Source organism: Schistocerca piceifrons, chromosome 4, assembly GCF_021461385.2.
Source record: "Schistocerca piceifrons isolate TAMUIC-IGC-003096 chromosome 4, iqSchPice1.1, whole genome shotgun sequence".
Lineage (NCBI taxonomy): Eukaryota > Metazoa > Arthropoda > Insecta > Orthoptera > Acrididae > Schistocerca > Schistocerca piceifrons.
In genome coordinates this window covers 192,935,978-192,957,437 of record NC_060141.1, presented here as the reverse complement: position 1 = coordinate 192,957,437, position 21,460 = coordinate 192,935,978, and the positions used below count along the sequence as shown (strand labels likewise).

General features: G+C 43.2%; 1 protein-coding gene across 1 annotated transcript in view; it reads right to left on the bottom strand.

Moving 5' to 3' along the window:
- Nucleotides 1-21,460, bottom strand: part of LOC124795436 (dynein regulatory complex subunit 4) — a 136,288-nt gene that overhangs the window by 73,218 nt on the left and 41,610 nt on the right. Inside the window, exon 5 of the mRNA XM_047259462.1 lies at nt 5,942-6,059. Coding sequence (XP_047115418.1) covers nt 5,942-6,059 — 118 coding nt within the window. The remainder of the gene's footprint in view (nt 1-5,941; nt 6,060-21,460) is intronic.

Sequence of the window (21,460 nt, the reverse complement as noted above, 5' to 3'; positions counted from 1 at the left end):
TTGGAAAACCGATGGATCGGTCGTGGTGGAGATCATGATCAGCAATTCATGTCATGTCCTCCACGCTCTCTCGACTTAACCCCATGCGATTTCTTTCTGTGGGGTTATGTGAAAGATTCAGTGTTTAAACCTCCTCTACCAAGAAACGTGCCAGAACTGCGAGCTCGCATCAACGATGCTTTCGAACTCATTGATGGGGACATGCTGCACCGAGTGTGGGAGAAACTTGATTATCGGCTTGATGTCTGCCAAATCACTAAAGGGGCACATATCGAACATTTGTGAATGCCTAAAAAAACTTTTTGAGTTTTTGTATGTGTGTGCAAAGCATTGTGAAAATATCTCAAATAATAAAGTTATTGTAGAGCTGTGAAATCGCTTCAATCATTTGTAATAACCCTGTATTTAACAGTTACATTGCAGACCCATACACATTCCCTGATACACTTACACATGGAATAACTTATCTGAAACTTAAAGATCAAGCAGACACAGAAAACCCAGCAAAATATCACCCCATAACATGCCTACCAACAATATACAAAATATTAACTTCAGTCATTACACAGAAATTAATGACACATACAACACAGAACAAAATTATAAATGAAGAACAAAAAGGCTGTTGCAAAGGAGCACGAGGATGTAAAGAGCAACTGATAATAGATGCAGAGGTAACATATCAAGCTAAAACTAAACAAAGGTCACTACACTACGCATACATTGATTACCAAAAAGCTTTTGATAGCGTACCCCACTCATGGTTACTACAAATATTGGAAATATACAAAGTAGATCCTAAATTGATACAGTTCCTAAACATAGTAATGAAAAATTGGAAAACCACACTTAATATCCAAACAAATTCAAATAATATCACATCACAGCCAATACAGATTAAGTGTGGAATATACCAAGGAGACTCATTAAGTCCTTTCTGGTTCTGCCTTGCTCTGAACCCACTATCCAACATGCTAAATAATACAAATTATGGATACAATATTACTGGAACATACCAACACAAAAGCACACATTTGTTATACATGGATAATCTAAAACAACAACAGCAACAAATCAACAACTCAACCAATTACTAAAGATAACAGAAATATTCAGCAATGATATAAATATGGCTTTTGGAACAGACAAATGTAAGAAAAATAGCATAGTCAAGGGAAAACACACTAAACAAGAAAATTACATATTAGATAACCACAGCGACTGCATAGAAGCGATGGAAAAAACAGATGCCTATAAATATCTAGGATACAGACAAAAAATAGGAATAGATAATACAAATATTAAAGAAGAACTAAAAGAAAAAAAATACTGAAAACAGAATTGACAGCAAGAAACAAGACAAAAGCTATAAATACCTATGCTATACCAATATTGACCTACTCATTTGGAGTAGTGATATGGAGTAACACAGACCTAGAAGCACTCAATACACTTACATGATCACAATGCCACAAATATAGAATACATCACATACATTCAGCAACAGAAAGATTCACATTAACTAGAAAGGAAGGAGGAAGGGGTTTTATAGACATAAAAAAACCTACATTATAGACAAGTAGACAATTTAAGAAAATTCTTTCTAGAACAAGCAGAAACTAGCAATATACACAAAGCAATCACTCATATAAATACATTGGCTGTACCATTGCAATTTCATAACCACTTCTACAACCATTTAGATCACATAACATCAACAGATAGGAAGAAAGTAAATTGGAAAAAGAAAACACTACATGGCAAGCACCCGTATCATCCAACACAGCCACACATCGATCAAGACGCATCCAACACATGGCTAAGAAAAGGCAATATATACAGTAAGACGGAAAGATTCATGTTTGCAATACAGGATCAAACAATAAACACCAGATATTACAGCAAGCATATTATTAAAGATCCCAATACCACAATAGATAAATGCAGACTTTGCAAACAGTAAATAGAAACAGTAGATCACATCACAAGCAGATGTACAATACTAGCAAATACAGAATACCCTAGAAGACATGACAATGTAGCAAAAATAATACATCAACAACTTGCCATACAACATAAACTAACAAAACAACACGTTCCCACATACAAGTATGCACCACAAAATGTACTGGAGAATGATGAACACAAATTATACTTGAACAGAACCATAATAACAGATAAAACAACACCACATAACAAACCTGACATCATACTCACCAATAAAAAGAAGAAATTAACACAACTAATCGAAATATCCATACCCAATACAACAAATATACAGAAGAAAACAGGAGAAAAAATTGAAAAATACATCCAACTGGCTGAGGAAGTCAAGGACATCTGGCATCAGGATAAAGTTGACATCAAACCAATTATACTATCAACTACAGGAGTCATACCACACAATATCCACCAGTACATCAATGCATTACAGCTACATCCAAACTTATATATACAACTACAGAAATCTGTAATTATTGATACTTGTTCAATTACCCGAAAGTTCCTAAATGCAATGTAACATATACCGTACAGTTAAAAGGAAGTCACGCTTGATCAAGATCCACGTCACTTTCCATTTTTAGCCAGAAATAACACCCGAGAAAGAAAAGAAATAATAATAATGACAATGATGATGGTGGCAGATATAAAAAGAATTTGTATAAGCATAAAATAAATGTTTTCTGATACAGCGTGTCCTGCAGAAAGGGAAGTTAAGGTGACTGCACCATCTAAGAATACTAGGAAGTGAAGAAAATATGGACCAAAAGTATGTGCAAGAGTAATGAGTGTGAACAGAGACAATGGTGATCCTTATTGTTGCTTTAGCGTGTATGTTTTAAATGTCTTCTGAAGCTGGACATGTTATTCAGTTCTCTAATATAACATGTGAGGTTATGTCAAAGTCAGGCTCCTGCTGCTGAGAATGACTTTTGAGTGGGACAGAAAGGATTTTGCTGCTATGATGGGAAAGGGTGTTCCTGTCATGCTGTCAATAGAAGAGCATTAAGAATGATGAGAGGTATGAGGGACAGTGTCTGTTGATAAGACAGTAGAGAAGACTGAGGGTATGGAAATCTCTCGCAGTCAGAATGGCTACTCATATGACTGTGAAATATGATCAAAGAGTTGAACATCAGAGATATAATGAACACAGACATTCATAATTAGTTCCAGGTGCCATGAGCTTTCCTGATAAAGGCCCTGCAGCATAACATCGCTGTACTCAATAATTGGGAGTAAAAGTATTTGTACAAGTTTTTTCTCAGGTCAAGAGGGAAGAGCATTTTATATTTTTGCAGGGCATCAAAATATGTTGATGGCTTCTTGTACAGTGCAGTTATGTGCTTAATACAAATCAGATTTTCAACTATTATTACTCCTAGATTCTTTGCTGAAGGAGAGAAGTTGATAACTTTCCCATTTAGGAAGACGGTAGGGATTCCTGATATTTCAGGCTAACAAACCTAGAATGACCAACCAGTACCACCTGGGTTTTGGATGGGTTGGGCTTTAATCCGATATCCTGTGTCCATTTTAATAGTGCACACAGGGCGGTACTCAGATTCTCGATAGCTGTCTTCAAGTTTATTTGTTTTGCAGCCGGAGGTCATCAGCAGACAAGTGATATTTGCAGTAGGACAAAATACTATGAAAAGATTATAGTACTTAATACTGAACTCTGGGGGGGGGGGGGGGGGTCCTGATCCTCCTGCCTCCATTGTGACTTAATGGTGGTGGAAATCATGCATTGCTGGTAAGACATCAGGTATGAGCGAAATCATTGCAACACATTTCATGAGAAATTTGGGCTACCAAGTGTGACAAGTAATATGCTGAAAGTCAACAGTGACAAAGGCTCTTCTGAAGTCTAAGAAACACATGATACTTCCGTTTTGTGTGTCCATGGCAAGCTTCAGATCATTTGTTGCCTTTATTAAGGCAGATAGTGTGCTAAGATGTTTACAGAAACCTGATTGGTATTCATCTGGTTAGGCACTTTGTTAGGTGGTCATGGACTATATATTCTAAGGTCTTGGACAGAGCAGGAACAACACCAACAGGTGGGTAATCAGAGGGTGCTGTGGTAACATTCTTTTAAGGTAGTGGTTTAACTAGTCTTTTTTTCCTGGCCTCCAGGAAAACACTTGTGATTAAGGTCTGGTTGAAAATATTTGTTACGGTGGTCAGTAGCGGGTCAATAATAAGCTTCATCATTTGGACTGTGATGCTATTGTATCCAGTAAGTGCTGATCTAATATGCATGATGTTTTTTTATGGTACTGCAAGTAATGTGCTTTAGATAGAATTTTTTATGGCTACATTTTTTACCCCCATGAAGTAATCAGTGATTTTCTGTTCATTTGTCAGTGCAATACAATAACTGAACACTATAGACAAACTGATGGCAGTGATCAGAGTATAACATGAACCACAGGTGTCCATTTTACTAATATCTGTTTTCTTTCATGTTTTGCAGGTCCAAGGCATGAAAATATTTGTTACTTGTTACTATATTTTGGTCTATATAATGTTCATTCAGTAATTATTTCAGCTCCCATGGAGGTAAAAATTGTAATTCAGCAAATCTATTACTCTGATGCATTTATTTATTTTTTTAGATATCGTTGTTTGTTGTTCCTTTTATGTGTAGGAGAGCACCAGCTGGATGACATAGGTAACAGGTAATGGACTTAGAATAATTTCAGATGTTGCATGATTTGTTATCCCGTACATGGACCTGGAAGATGTAGGGCCCATTTAAGCTGTGGTGTTATCAGCGGCCAAGGTCAAATGGCCACAATGGTGCTTTGCAACAGATTACGTAATTATAGAGTTATCCGAGATTCAGAGGGGCCAGGATATTTAGGAGATGTTCCAGGGTGGCTAAGAAAGAAAAGAAAAAATCACTTCTCAGCTTTTGAGAAGATCAGTGTATCGTTTATTTAACCATTTGTTACATCTCTAACTTTTACATGTTCTCAACGTACCATTTGCCACATCTTAGATACTATTATACACAGTCACATCACCAACTAACTCAAATTTCATATTCATTTCACAGCCACTGGTAAAAACAGATACATTGTCATCTTTAGACAATTTACACATGGGCAAGCCGGCACACACATACATTTAGCAATAAAAAAGTCCTTCTGGAAACTTCAGTTTGCATTGCCATAAAAGTCTGGTATGCAATTAAATCATATGGGGAGAAATTTTTCATGCTTGTAGCCAAAGAATATAATGCTGAATCAAGACAAAAAATGGCAACAGTGTGTCATGCTTGACCAGTCTGAACATCAACATCTGTCAGGTTATGAGTGTTTTTTAGGATATCATAAACTTTGTGTTATGTTCATTTTTTAAACTTGTAAACTAAAAAATGTAATAATAAAACAACATATTAGTCAATTACACAGTATTTCTCACTTATGTATTCATCCTAGTCTTATCAAACAATGGAAAATCTGACATGGAATAACAACAATACACAGAGCCACAGCAATGTCATATCCAGATGTGCTGGTAGTGATTGTATACCTACACTCACATAGTGATAGCAAGTTGTCTAAAAAGATATTCACTCAAAAAAGACACTGGGGCTGTTATTGATCCATGACAGTACAATGCAACTGTAAGCTTTTAAAATGTACAGTCATCTGGCATTTTCAGCTGCAAGAACAACAGTGGTGAACAGCAGAACAGTTTTGGGGGTTTCTGACAAATGGCTCTGGACACACTTGCTACTAGTCAAAATGCATTATATGTGCTCTGGTTATTCATTGATCTTCAATGTACGGTAATAAAAAATTTTCTTCCAAGTTATGTGTTGGCACAAAAGCCATCGAGGCTGTTTCTGTTCAAGGAGACTTATCTGCTGCTGATTATAGGGCTCATTTCTGTGAACAGTCAACTTTAGATAACATTTATCACTTACCTTGTATTCTGCCAAATTATTTTGGTGTTCGTAAAGAAGATGTTTAACTTTTTGTTTGTAAATTTTTATTTCAGTCTGATGCTTCTCTTCAGCTTCTTCTATTTCTCGGTCCTTATTTCTGAAAAGACAGGAAAAACGATGACACTAGTACTTACTTAAAATGAATGACAGCACTAAATAGATGGCAATGTTTGGCTGGAGAACAGTATGTGATCGGTCAGTCAACTCTCAGAATGAAATCAGTCAAATAAATTAATCCAAACTGGACATCTCTTTCTCAGCAAACACATTTTATTAGTAGTAAACTTTCACTTACCTGTCATAAATAAAGTTAGTAATTAACAGTCTGGAAATATAGGGGAACTTGCTTTAGTTTCGAAAAATAAAACTGAAAAACCTCATACATTCTAAAATACCTAAAAGAAGCTCATAAAATAACAAATCACTTTCAGTACTGTAACAATAAAAAAAGTAAGACAAGATCATGTAAATGCAGGACACCCAAATCACTTACGAACTTTTACATGAAGATAAGAATATAAAAACTAAATAAAAATAAAAATTTAGTGAGATATGATGCATGAATGTTCTAGCCATAACACAGAAAATCAACATATCAGGGAACATTAAATAATGATGCAAAGGAAGAACTTCCATCACAAGATGCTAAGTCAAACAGGACACATGTAAATGTTAAGAAAGAGGAAAGATGAAGTATTTTATCACAAAAAAGGGGCAAAAAACATCCTGTCTTAACAGATAATAGGGGCAAAAAACATCTTGTCTTAACAGATAATGAAGAAGTCACATACAGTGACAGAGAAAAATATTGTATTGTAATTCTTGTGTTGTAGACTATTTTTCCAAGAGGATAATTTCCCATTGATCATTCAATCCACATTACAACTTTAATGTCATATCATAACTTGGTGGACCCTCTCATCCATTTATTGTTCCTGCTATGTGAATACAACTGCTATGAATGCAAGGCATGTCACATCAAGCATTACAGTCTACTGTGGTCCTCTAAATGGGCAGGCATACAATGATGAAGATTCTGTACAGAAACACATACACTTTTTACTAACTCCTATGCTCTATTAGTGTTTATTCAATCATTACCAAATTGTTAACCAATATAAACAGGCTCATGCAAACTACGTGGAATGCTAATTCCACTATGACTGGAACAATTTGGTCACTTCAACTGCCCCATCAGAAATAAAAAAGTCTTGAGTACATCCATAAGATTGTAATGAAAAAATCAAACAATAGAAAATCCAGGATGGATAGCCCTGCAAAAATACCAGTCCTTTCCAAAATCCTCACCTTTTGTCCCATTCCCAAATTCAATCATGCAGGACTTGTTAAAGACCTTTCCTTCTCCCGGTCCCTGCATTGAAAACACTTTTTTGCCACCAATCCTACCAAACAGACTCAACCAAAGACCAATGTTGAACCCTACCTCACTCAGTTCACTCCTCCATCCAACCGTGATCCACCCCACTGCCCTAAAATCATCCTCTGTTAACTTTCCAGAGTTTCTTAACTGTGACCTTGCCTCACCATCACCCCAAATCCCTCCACCCATTTCATACCAAGAATGCCCTTCCATGCAACCTAGCCACCATTGCATCTGTAGAGACAATTTGTCACTCTCAAAATATACCATGGGTATCACTGAGGTCTTCACAGGCTGTAATTGCCCTCCAAACTTGCAGAAAAACAGATCTCCCTTGCTGTATCTCTCCAACCAACCACCACTATTGCATTTGTAGTGACAATTTGTCACTCTCAAAATATACCGTGGGTATCACTGAGGTCTTCACAGGCTGTAATTGCCCTCCCAACTTGCAGAAAAACAGATCTCCCTTGCTGTATCTCTCCAACCAACCACCACCTCCAGAAGTCCCACCATCCAGTCACAGAGGAGCACTCAACTCATGATTCAGTACCACCTAGGACTGGAGCAACTGAATCACATTCATCACCAGGGTTTCGACTACCTCTTGTCATGCTGTGAAATGAGAAATGTCCTACCCCCCCCCACCCCCACCCCCTTCTCATCACTTCCACAGTGGTACTCCACCGCCCACTAAACCTACATAATATCCTCTATCTTCATCCATCCCTACACAACCCCTGCACCCAACCCCGTGACTCATGGCTCATATCCCTGTAATAGGCCTAGATGCAAGACCTGTCCCCTCCCATCACCACCTACTCCAGTCTGGTCACTAGCATCACCTATCCCATCAAAGGCAGGGCTTACTGTGAAACCAGTCATGTGATTCAAAAGCTAAAACACAACCGCTGTGCTGCATTCTACATGGGCATGACAACCAACAACCTGCCTGCATGAATGGCCACTGACAAACTATGGCCAAGAAACAGCTGGAACACCCTGATGCTGAGCATGCTACCCAACACAATGTTCTTCATTTCAATGACTGCTTCACAGGCTGGATCCTTCCCACCAACACAAGCTTTCCTAAATTGCACAGGTAGGAACTCTCCCTGCAATATACCCTACATCCCTGTAACCCTCCTGGCCTCCAACTTTGTTAGTCATTATTCCTACCCATCTAGCCCCTTCCTTGCTTCCATTCCAGCACTTCACTTTTCCACCAATGAATCCTTAGTCTTTCTACTTCTCTCCTTTTGTCTATTTTGAAAAATGCTTCCTTAGTTGAAAGCTCATTTCCTGACAGTCTTTTTGTCTATATGTGACTCAGCATCTCCCCTATATGGTGAGTAGCAATGATCCTTTTCATTGATTTGCACTGAAACTATGATGATGACGAAGATTTATCTTTATGGGTACCTGTAATCTACAGAGGCCACATGCTCAGGTGGTGGATCAGGGATGCTTCCCAAATATAATGTGATGATAAATAAGGGGGAAATCAAATATCCTACATACCAGTACCATTGTCAGAAGGCAAAATGAACTGAAAAGGAATAGCATTTTACTTGTGGAACCAGTAGAGTATTTATCAGTGCATAAAGAAAAGGAACCATATATTAAAACACTAGCACAAACTCACATAGGGAACCTCTGATTTTGATAATAAACTAAAATAAATAATAGAAAAGAGATGGCATTTGATAACAACTTTATAGAACTTTTGGGTCTCATCCCTCTGAAATAGAGAGCTGCTTCAAGATCCAAATTCCACCATTAAGGACCTGTACAAATTTCAGATAGAAACAAGAAAAATATGGCATAAATAGTGGCAACAGAAGACTTGATAGCTCTAAAGAATATCTGACAGCAAAGACATACAGAATTTATAAAGGAATACAACTGTTTAGTCCAGCCATCTGCTTATCTAGAAAACTGAAAATTGTGAACAATTTCACCAGCTCAACTGACAATAATGAGATGTCAGAGGTTCAAACAAATGTATCTTCACATTTCTGAACTGATGTTTGACCATGCTTAATTTCTTCTTATTAGTGCACTTGACAAGAGCACAATCCTGGATTGTGGTTGCTTATTTAGCTCCACTCCAGAAAACTAACCAGAGTCACAGATAAACTGAATTGCATTACACATTTTGTGACTCGCCGATCTTCCAAAGTGCTGCCGTGCAGTTACGCGCGTCCTCTACATGCGGCGCTGTCTGCCTGCCATGCAGCAGCAGTGCCACCTAAGCGGCCAGCCAGCCAGTGGCTGCTAGACTTGGACTCAGTTATGATTTGACTGTTAAAGTGTATACACGTCTTACACTGTTTACTTGATCTGTGACTTTCACGTATTGCGTCTTCCTTGAAATATATTTGTTCAACTTGAAGTTATAACAACACATTACCATAATTTTAAAAAGAGTTAAAAGTGGCAGTAAACCACCACAAGAATGCTTATGACCAATGTGGGCTCACCATCAAGATTCACAAAGTATGCTACTAACACAGCCTACACCAAGAGCAGTCAGTCCACATGTTACAATATCTACGTACAGCTCTGGAGTAAGTGGCTACTTTCTCTACCCAAGTGTCTCGTACGATACAGTGAACCAGAAGTGGAGAAAAGGATTTGCATAGCTCATGCATTTTTTTGTGAACTGAAGTACTGACGCCTCTGGAATAATGTACGGGTTATATACTCAGAAATAATGATGTGTAGGGCTGTTCTTATGTCGTCATCATCATTACACGAATGTGAAAGACAGCCATCCCAAGATATTAAAAAGCTTGAGAGCTACCACCAACTGAAACTTGATCAAGTGGAAAGAAAACATCACTAATATGCAAGTTGTAGGAAGAGCTCAAATTAACAGCAATGACAACACTATTGTTAAATATTAGCTAATATGGTTCAGAGTGGAACGAGGCTTCTTTCTAACTGTGTTAAAATCAACTGTCCTGTGATTACAGATTTCGTGGCACACTTACAATATGTTACAAGGCCTAACTAAAACAAGTCATTAAGTTGAGCAACATTAACCCAGATCCCTGAGGCATATTTGGTAAAGATAATAACTGCTGGTATATTTAAAGAGAAGTGCTTTACATGTGAGAAGTACAAGAGACAAGCACTGAAACTTCAGCCAATGCTATAATGACCTTTGCCTGTCACTGAGTGAACTGCATGTTGACACAAATTTAACACCTAAAATAGAACTGTATAATCACATAAAACAGATGCACAAGACACACCTAGCAGAATAATGAAAGAACATGCATATTCTTAAAACAATGATTCAAACTTAGATGTCTGCTTGATTACTGACAAAATCAAATTAAAAAATCACTCTGGTACAAAGTAAAATTTGTTTCCCACATCCAGCTAAGAAAATGGGCATCCTATTCTCTGAATACTTTAATAAGTTATTCTTAACAATGTCTGCGAAAATACATATTGGTGATGATTTTGCAGCTGTACTAAATTTATGAAATTTAGCGCAGTTGTGGACTCTTCTGACATTAGCTGCATTAGGTATAAAGATATTACCTATTGGTGACACATAAAAGTGTTCCAGCCCAAGATGTGAACCTGCATTTACCACTAGCGACAAGCAGGAAATCTGGGTTCAGGTCCCAGTCCAGCACAGATTTTCTTGTGTCACCAATGGGTGATATCTTAAAACCTAATGCAGCTAAGAAAGATGCCAGAATTGCAAATGAAGATATGTTTCAGATGCTTTTTACTTATTCCACATCCACGAGGACCATTTCACTTGGGGTATGTGGAAGGTACATTAGCATATTTGTGTTTCTTTATAAATATTTATTTTGTATTCTTGTTTTTCTGACATGTTCTGTATCATGGAGGATCTCCTCACTATGGATCTATTTCAATGAAAAGTATATCTAATCTAATCTGAATTTAAAAAGTTATGTACAACAATTTGTACGTCACATAAATCACACAGTGGTGAGTTCTCTACCAAGTGAAAGTGGCCACCTATTGCAGTACAACAATGTATTATTCCTTGATGTTCTCAATGTGATTTTTTTCTGCATCAAATACTGTAACTCCTCTGGAACATGAAATCTATAGACAGTGCATCTGGGTTAACAAAACATGATGGATGGAGCAATTGCCTCTGGAAGTGGCTTGGTAAAAGGGGGTGCCAGTTCAGCTCCCTTGCCCTTTATTATTATTATTATTATTATTATTGCTGTTGTTTCTTCTTAAATGATTACTGAGAGCAAAGGATGATGACATTTGGTTTGTGGGGTGCTCAACTGTGTGGTCATCAGTGCCCATACAAAGTCCAAATTTTTCACAGTCCAGTTTTTTATGCAGTCCAATCTGGCCACTGTTACAAATGATGATGATGATGAAATGATGAGGACAACACAAACACCCAGTCCCCAAGAAGATAAAATCCCCAACCCAGCCAGGAATCAAACCGAGGACCCCTTGATCCACAGGTAGCAATGCTAGCCACTAGAGTGAGCAGAGGAATGATGCATTTATGACCTCAGAGCCCAGACAACAGGCTTCATATGTTCAAACATGTGACCCAATCTGCAGCTGGTTGCACCCTGTCTGCTCAATGCCTGCGAGAACAACCTCTTCATCATGTTGAACGAGACCTCAAGGCACATACAGAGAGTGTAAAAGGAAATTCTTCTCAACCTTTGGTCCACTTCCCTAAGGGGTACCATTGTTTATGATATATTTGAACTACCAACCATTGACAGACTTTTTAAATTCAGATTAGATTAGATATACTTTTCACTGAAATAGATCCATAGTGAGGAGGTCCTCCACGATATAGAATATGTCAGAAAAACAACAATACAAAATAAATATTCTCTATTCCTCTGCATACACCTCTCCCTGGCAAGACACACACACACACAGAAGGCTTCCTGACAGCTGAAGTGTGTCTCACTTATCTATTATGGAGATTGGTGTAATATCTTGAGTTCACTCTGGTCTCTGTCTACTCCATATAGGCGTCTAAGTGCACCACTGAAATGTCACTCATAATAAAGTGAACAAGCTGTGACAGATCCTGTACTTAGTCTAGCAAAGGAAGTTTCCACAGGACAGAATAGTTCTTCTGGAACCTTTGGTATCTATTGTACATGGCTCTTGATAGCCTTCCCAACACACCTATTTGCAGCTACTGCTAATCCTCTCACTGTAGTCAAAGTGATTGCCAGCTACTTATAAGCAACAAAAAATTCATCCTATGCCAAAGAACAGCATTCACAGGAGGGCTGCACTGGGGTTAGTGGAATATATTACAGAACACTAAACAAATAATTTTAAACTAAGCTTGCCCATTCTCTTTTAATTTCTAGATCTACACTCCTGGAAATTGAAATAAGAACACCGTGAATTCATTGTCCCAGGAAGGGGAAACTTTATTGACACATTCCTGGGGTCAGATACATCACATGATCACACTGACAGAACCACAGGCACATAGACACAGGCAACAGAGCATGCACAATGTCGGCACTAGTACAGTGTATATCCACCTTTCGCAGCAATGCAGGCTGCTATTCTCCCATGGAGACGATTGTAGAGATGCTGGATGTAGTCCTGTGGAACGGCTTGCCATGCCATTTCCACCTGGCGCCTCAGTTGGACCAGCGTTCGTGCTGGACGTGCAGACCGCATGAGACGACGCTTCATCCAGTCCCAAACATGCTCAATGGGGGACAGATCCGGAGATCTTGCTGGCCAGGGTAGTTGACTTACACCTTCTAGAGCACGTTGGGTGGCACGGGATACATGCGGACGTGCATTGTCCTGTTGGAACAGCAAGTTCCCTTGCCAGTCTAGGAATGGTAGAACGATGGGTTCGATGACGGTTTGGATGTACCGTGCACTATTCAGTGTCCCCTCGACGATCACCAGTGGTGTACGGCCAGTGTAGGAGATCGCTCCCCACACCATGATGCCGGGTGTTGGCCCTGTGTGCCTCGGTCGTATGCAGTCCTGATTGTGGCGCTCACCTGCACGGCGCCAAACACGCATACGACCATCATTGGCACCAAGGCAGAAGCGACTCTCATCGCTGAAGACGACATGTCTCCATTCGTCCCTCCATTCACGCCTGTCGCGACACCACTGGAGGCGGGCTGCACCATGTTGGAGCGTGAGCGGAAGACGGCCTAACAGTGTGCGGGACCGTAGCCCAGCTTCATGGAGACGGTTGCGAATGGTCCTCGCCGATACCCCAGGAGCAACAGTGTCCCTAATTTGCTGGGAAGTGGCGGTGCGGTCCCCTACGGCACTGCGTAGGATCCTACGGTCTTGGCGTGCATCCGTGCGTCGCTGCGGTCCGGTCCCAGGTCGACGGGCACGTGCACCTTCCGCCGACCACTGGCGACAACATCGATGTACTGTGGAGACCTCACGCCCCACGTGTTGAGCAGTTCAGCGGTACGTCCACCCGGCCTCCCGCATGCCCACTATACGCCCTCGCTCAAAGTCCGTCAACTGCACATACGGTTCACGTCCACGCTGTCGCGGCATGCTACCAGTGTTAAAGACTGCGATGGAGCTCCGTATGCCACGGCAAACTGGCTGACACTGACGGCGGCGGTGCACAAATGCTGCGCAGCTAGCGCCATTCGACGGCCAACACCGCGGTTCCTGGTGTGTCCGCTGTGCCGTGCGTGTGATCATTGCTTGTACAGCCCTCTCGCAGTGTCCGGAGCAAGTATGGTGGGTCTGACACACCGGTGTCAATGTGTTCTTTTTTCCATTTCCAGGAGTGTACTATGCTAAAGGATTACAAGTCCCCTTTAAGAACTGAAACACTTTACACCCAACAAAGAGATTTCTGTTATCACAAGAGACAAACATGGGATAAAGTTTATTGATTCCCTGAAGTTACCTGGAACTTCATTGTTTCAAGGTTTTGATCATTAACAAACTCTAAACTAGCACAAATATAGGATAAATGTAAATAACTTAAACACCTATTGAAAAGGAAAATTAAGTGTAACACACTGTGGTAGCTACAATATACACCACAACAACTGTAACTCACAAATGCCAATTTACTATGAAATTGTTGTGCATGTCACTCATAACTATGGAAAATGATCCTTTTTTTGCGTAGTTATGCAATGAAATAATTTAGGGTGTGCCTTTTTATTTTTTTAAAAAGTACAAATAAGAGATAACACAAAGTCCTAACCATTTTAATGAGAACACAGCCCCAATATTACATACAGGTGCAGAGTACAAGCCACACTGAGTCCAAGATACAAATTACAATTCATCCCAAGAGCAGAGTCCGAGTTACTCCAAGTTACTACGAGGAAATACAATAATGATATGAGAGTACTTTCCTTTCCAGGGTTATATGAAGTTAGTTTGTTAATCAGTGTGCTGAGCTGGCACTGTCTGTTGGCAGTGTGCACAGGCCCAGGTGCGGTGTTGCCTACTGAAGTTTGATTATTCCATTGCCTAGCAAGCGACACTATGCTGTGTGTGTGTGGTTTGAGGTTTTCGGGCACTAAACAGCGTGGTCATCAGTGCCCAAACGCATAGAAACAGGAACTCATGCGGTGAAGGGACAAAAGATGGACAGTGAACAAGGAGAACGGCTAAAAGACACAGGCCTGACGCAGTTCCAAATCCTCTTATGCAGAGGCAAAACAAGAGGAAAAGAAACGCACTAAAAAAGGAAAGGAAACACAAGGAAAAGAGAACAGAAATCGAAGTGAAACAAGTAGGTAATCGTGACTGGCGGACCTCTTACCTAAACCCTGGATGAGCCAGTCACCCAGCAGCACATTAAAATCCTCTCCCTAAAATCCGAGGCAACAAATTGGACAGGACACAAAACCGTAAGACCTTAACCACAGTCGTTGCGTCGTTTTTCAAAATAGAGGGCAAATCCGGTGGCAAGGAAACCACCACCCTCTGGTCAGAGAATAAAGGACAGTCAAGCAAAATGTGGCGGACAGTAATCTGGATGCCACAAGCACTGCAGATTGGGAGGTCCTCCCGCCGGAGTAAAAAACCATGCGTTAAGGGACTGTGCCCGATGCAGAGGTGAGTGAGGAGAACCTCATCCTGCCTGCACGACTGGTAGGACGTACGCCATGGCCGCGTGGTGGCCTTGACCAGACGCAGCTTATTTTCACCGACTGCCAGCCACTCCTCTTCCCATTGATGCATAACACGAAAACACAAAATGGAGGTAACAGCATGGAGGGGGACGGCACATTCAACAACGTGAAGGAGGGAACATGCATCTTTGGCAGCCACATCTGCCAGTTCGTTTCCCCTAATACCCACATGCCCCGGCACCCAGCAGAAAGAAACCTCCTTCCCCTGCCGTTGCAGGCGGAGTAGGGCATTGTGGATGTTCTGGACGACCGTATCCGCTGGGTACAAGTGTTGCATGGTCTGAAGGGCACTCAGGGAGTCAGAACAGATGAGAAACTTAAGACTGGGAACACATCTCATCCGCTCCAATGCCCGCAAGATCGCAAACAATTCAGCATCAAAGATGGTAAACGCCGCAGGAAGCCGTAACTTGACAACTCGTTCAGGGAAAACAACAGCACAACCAACAGAGTCCCCCTGTTTAGAGCCATCTGTAAATACTGGTACATGGTTGGGATGCTGGTTTAAAATATCGTAAAATAAGGAGGTAAAAACAAACGCTGGAGTGCAGCTCCTCCGGTACTCTGACAAGTCTAAAATGACGCTGGGCCTCTGGAGCAACCAGGGAGGCAGGCGGGTAAAACCCTGGAGTTGGGGTGCCACACACTCCACACCAAGGGACTCAAGCAAATGCTTGGCACGAATCCCAAATGGTCTCGTTGCCCTGGGGCGACTGGAGAAGAGGCGTTCCATAGGCGGTCGGGCAACAGTAGGGTACGCAGGGGAGGTAGGACAGGCAAGGAATTGACACACCCGTCGCACCATGAGGAGTTTCCGCCAGATGGCAAGCGGCGGTTCCCCTGCCTCAGCACACAGGCTGGGGATGGGACTGGTATGGAAGGCACCAGTGGCGAGCCTGATACCCTCATGGTGTACTGCATCAAGAATCTTCAGATACACAGGCCTCGCTGACCCATACACGGTGCATCCATAGTCAAGACGCGACCAGACGAAAGCCCTATAAAACTGCAGCAGATGCGCCCGATCTGCTCCCCAGGACCGATGGCTTAGACACTTCAAAATATTCAGCACCTTCAGGGCCTGCACCTTGAGGTCTTTAAGGTGCGGCAACCACGACAACTTGGAATCAAAAGTGAGGCCCAGGAACCTCACAGTGTCCCTAAAGGGGAGAATGGTGTCCCTCAGACGCAATTCAGGGGAGGTAAAAGCACGTCGAGAACGATTAAAATGAACACACACACATTTGTCTGCAGAAAAGGTAAAACCTGTCTTCGCAGTCCATGCCTCTAATTGCTTTATCGTAAGCTGCAGCTGCCGACTAGCAGTGACAAGACTGGAGGAAGAACAGAAAACAGCAAAATCGTCCACAAACAAGGAGCACTTGGCCAGACTCCGGATAGTGGACGTGATACTGTTAATGGCGATGGCAAAGAGGGTGACACTTAAAACGCTTCCCTAAGGAACACCATTCTCCTGCACATACAAATCAGATAGCACATTACCAACCCGATATCGAAAGAGGCGGCGGGAAAGAAAGGACCGAATGAAGATGGGAAGATGGCCACGAAAGCCCCACTGATGGAGTTGATTGAGGATAAGGCGGCACCAAGTAGTGTCATATGCCTTATTAATGTCAAAGAATACACCTAGACAATGCTGGTTACGTAGGAAGGCCTGCTGGATGGCCGCCTCAAGCAGGGTCAAGTTGTCTATAGTTGAACGACATCTCCGAAAGCCACACTGAGAGTGGCTAAGGAGCTGCCTGGTCTCGAGCAGCCAAACCAGGCGACGGTTGACCATGCATTCCTATGTCTTCCCGACACAGCTCGTCAAAGCAATATTCCGATAACTGCTGGGATGCATTCGGTCCTTCCCCGGTTTGAGGAGGGGAATCAAAATCGCCTCCCTCCACCAGTCAGGGAACGTGCCGGATGACCATTTCATATTAAAACAATTCAGGAGAACTTCCTTGGATGGCAGCAACAAGTGCTGCAGCATGCTGTACAGGATTTGATCATCACCTGGCGCAGTATCATGAGCCACAGACAGCGCCGAATCCAGTTCCCACATTGTGAAGGGGCAGTTGTAGGGTTCAGAATTTGGAGACCGGAAGTCTAAGTGATCCCTCTCGATGGCAGTGCGGTAGCGGCAGAAATCTGGATCACAGTTAATAGTGGCAGTAGATTCTGCAAAATGCATGGCCAGTGTCTGGGCAGTGTCTCTCGGCGCCGTGAGTAGACAACCCTGATGCAGCAATGCCATGACAGGTAGTTGGCTGCGTTTCCCGGAGATCCTCCTGATGGCTTCCCATACTTTCGTAGAACTAGCGGAGTGGGAGATGGAGATCAAGAACGATTGCCATGACCGTCGTTTGCTCTCTTTAATCACTCGCCGCACCTTGGCCCTTGCCACCCGAAAGGCCGCAAGATTGTCAGCTGAGAGACGGCACTTGAAGCAGCACAGAGCTGCATGGCGGGCTCGGATGGCTGAGCGGCACTCAGTGGTCCACCAAGGGACAGAACGCCTCTTGGGATGACTTGAGGCCCGTGGGATCGACAATTCAGCAGCATGGGGGATCATGGCTGTAACATGGTCGACCCATTCGTGGATGCTGGCACGGTGTTCCAAAACAGCTAAATGGCTGAAAAGTGTCCAGTCAGCTCTGCAGAGGTGCCACCTGGGCAGCACTGGTAATGCCACAGTCTCATCCAGGAGGCGAATCCAAACGGGGAAGTGGTCACTAGAATGGAGGTCAGCAGCAACCTCCCACAGAGCAGAATCCATGAGTGCTGGAGAGCAAAAGGAAAGGTCAATAGCTGACAACGACCCAGAAGCAGTACAGAAATGAGTGGGAGCACCAGAGTTGAGGATGCACAGTTCTCCGGACACCATGAGGCTTTCCAGAATGCGACCCCTGGGGCAAGTAGTCGTAGAGCTCCATAAGACATTATGAGCATTGAAGTCCCCCAGAAGGAGAAATGGGTGGGGGAGTTGGCTAATAAGGTCTGTGAGAGCCTCAGAGTCTATTGCATCCTGAGGCGGTAAGTAAACGGAACAGATTGTGAGCCTCCGCCCCACAAGAAGGTCAACTGCAACTGTTTGCAAGTCCGTAACGAGAGGGAGCTCAGATTAGTGGTGCATGTCACGGACAAAAACCGCAACACCACCCTTTGCCCTTTCCCCCAATCAGATCATCTTTTCGATACACGATATAGCCCCATAAAGAAGGAGAATCAGTGGCCCAAAAATGTATCTCTTGAAGACATAAGCACAAAGGGCGCTCTCGTACAAGGAGTTGTAATTCGGCCACATGCGTCCTGAACCCATTCAGGTTCCACTGTAATATGTGAGCCAGTCATCAGGGTGGCTGAATTTTCACCCTGCCTCTGTGCTTTGGAGGAGAGACCGTACTGGCCGGAGATTTATTCCTGGGGCGAGAATATCGCCCCCGGTCGACATCAATGTCCATCAGCTCCGATGGCGACCCAAGGGAGATGTCAGACAGTACGATGGCATCGTCATCGGACTGACCCTGACTAGTCTCCTCAGGTGGCAAAACCTTCACCTTCATCGTCTTCGTCTTGGGGGGCTTAGAATGCAGAATCTTGTAAACAGTTGGAGCTTTACTCGCCTGGGCAGAAGGCGCCATATGGGGAGGGGCAGGAAGTACCCCAATGTCAGCAACCATGGCTTTGTCCGACATTGTGGGGAGAGCTGCAGGTTGCAAAACAACCGCAACAGCAAAGTGCACTGGCAAACGCAGGTATTAGTGCTGACACTAGCAACATCCATTTGTGTAGCAACAGTGGCCCACTGTACCGGTTTCTGCAGAGCGGAAGTGAAAGATGTTGTAAACACAGGAGGCTGCATGGCCTTAAAGAGCTTCTTGGCCTCACCATAGGGGATGCGCTTAGATGTTTTGATCTCCTGTATCTTCTGTTCCTCGAGATAGATGGGGCAGACCCGGCTCCAGACAGAGTGACTCCCAGAGCAATTCACGCACTTCACAGGCGATGAACAATCGGCTCCTTCATGGGCAGGCTGACCACATTTACCACAAGTGGCTATCCCATTGCACCCCAACGTAGTATGCCCAAAGCGCTGACATTTAAAACAGCGCATTGGGTTGGGGAAATATGGCCATACTGGCAAACATAAGAAACCCGCTTTAACATGCTCTGGGAGTCTCGGGCAATTGAACGTGAGAATAAACGAGTCGGATTTGACCAAGTCCCCATCGACTCGTTTCATAATATGCTGCACGTCGACAATACCTTCGTCAGCCCACTCAGATTTCAACTCGTCCTTGGGGATATCCACCAAGTCCCTACATGTCACAACACCCTTACTATAGTTCAAAGTGGAGTGGAGCTCGGTCTCGATAGCGTACTCTCTGAGACAGGTTGCTTTCCTAAGAGAAGTGACTTGACGGGAACTAGAAGTTTCAACTAACAGAGTCCCATTGCGCAGACGCTTCACAGATTTCAGTGTTCCTGCAATTCCCTCAAGACACTTGTGGATGTAAAAGGGAGAAATCTCTCAAAGCTACCTTCCTTCCGTTTGACAATCAAAAACACATTTTGGTTATCAGCATGTGCTCTGTTACGACAGTCTGATAAATCTCTAGTAACACCAGGCGCTGGAGGACTCGCAGCACGAAGTCGCTTTTTTGATGGGGTGTATTGTCCTACCAGTGGCCCACCCAATCCACTGGTAGGGGGAAACGTAGAGGTCGAAGGGTCCATTGTGGTCCCACGAGCAGCTAGGGAACTATGCTGCCTGGTGCCGGTGAGTTGAATAGTTGTGGCACATACTGGCATCTCACAAAATGTAATGGCAGCCATGGCAGTGGTGCCAGTATGAAATGAGAGGTAACACTGTAGGTTAAAACAGTCCTCTCCCTACAGGGAAAGACAATGGTGAGTTGGTGAAACACTGGCGTCCCTCCCCTGTACCATAGACTGCAAATGAAATAAAGGAATGTGACGTCTATGGCCTCTCAGTCATCAGAGATCATAATCCATGGCCTGGACAGATGTTCCCTGTTTGTAGCAACAGGAAGGTAAGGCCATAAGTGGCCCTGGTGATGATGACTCTGTCATGGGCAGATGTCCTTTTGTGTAACACCAGCCATGGGGGGAGGGGGGGGGGGAGGGAGGGGCTAATGCCAAAGCAGGAGTCAGTCCTTGGAGTCAGGAGGAGAAATGTGCTTAGGCGGCTCCTGCAGTCCACGTGGTAGCTCTGCTTGCAAGGACCACATTCTCCAGCAGCCCCTGATGATCTTGCAGAGGGCTAGAAAAGACAGCAGATGAGGGAGCTGCGGACATGATGGTGAACAGTGTAGGAGACTGGACCAAAGATTGAGGAGGTGCCCCTAGAGGCAGTGGAGAGAACAGAAAACTGGCATCTGATAGGTGAACGGCCTGGGAGATGCACCACGCAGTGGCAGAGGAGGCCAGTCCCCCACCCATAAGTGTAATTGGTAGTCATAGTGCGCCACTAGGCTGTCACCCATCCACAGTGTGAGGACCCCCCACCCCCGGTTCGTGGATGACCGACAGAATCCATGAGCCCTGACAGGGGTACAAGTTTTAATCTGCCAGGAAGTTTCATATCAGCGCACACTCCACTGCAGAGTGAAAATCTCATTCTGGAAGCTTTTGATGTATTGAACGTATTTCATCCACCCAGTGGATGAGGAATCAGCAGAAGGAGATGCAGCGCTGTGTGCAGTTGGTGCCCATGCAGCAACGCTTCTTACTAATAGCAGTAGACATGTAACAACTAAGAAAACACATGAGCATCTCTCCCACCAGTGTGAGGTGCTTCTTCATCTGCACTTATCCATGTGAGGTGTTCTGCCACCATGTTGGCCTGCAGGTGAAATGGGGTACCCTGATGCGGCAAATACCATGCTGTGCATGGAAGTCTTGGAAGGTCTGAGAAGTGAACTGCAGTCT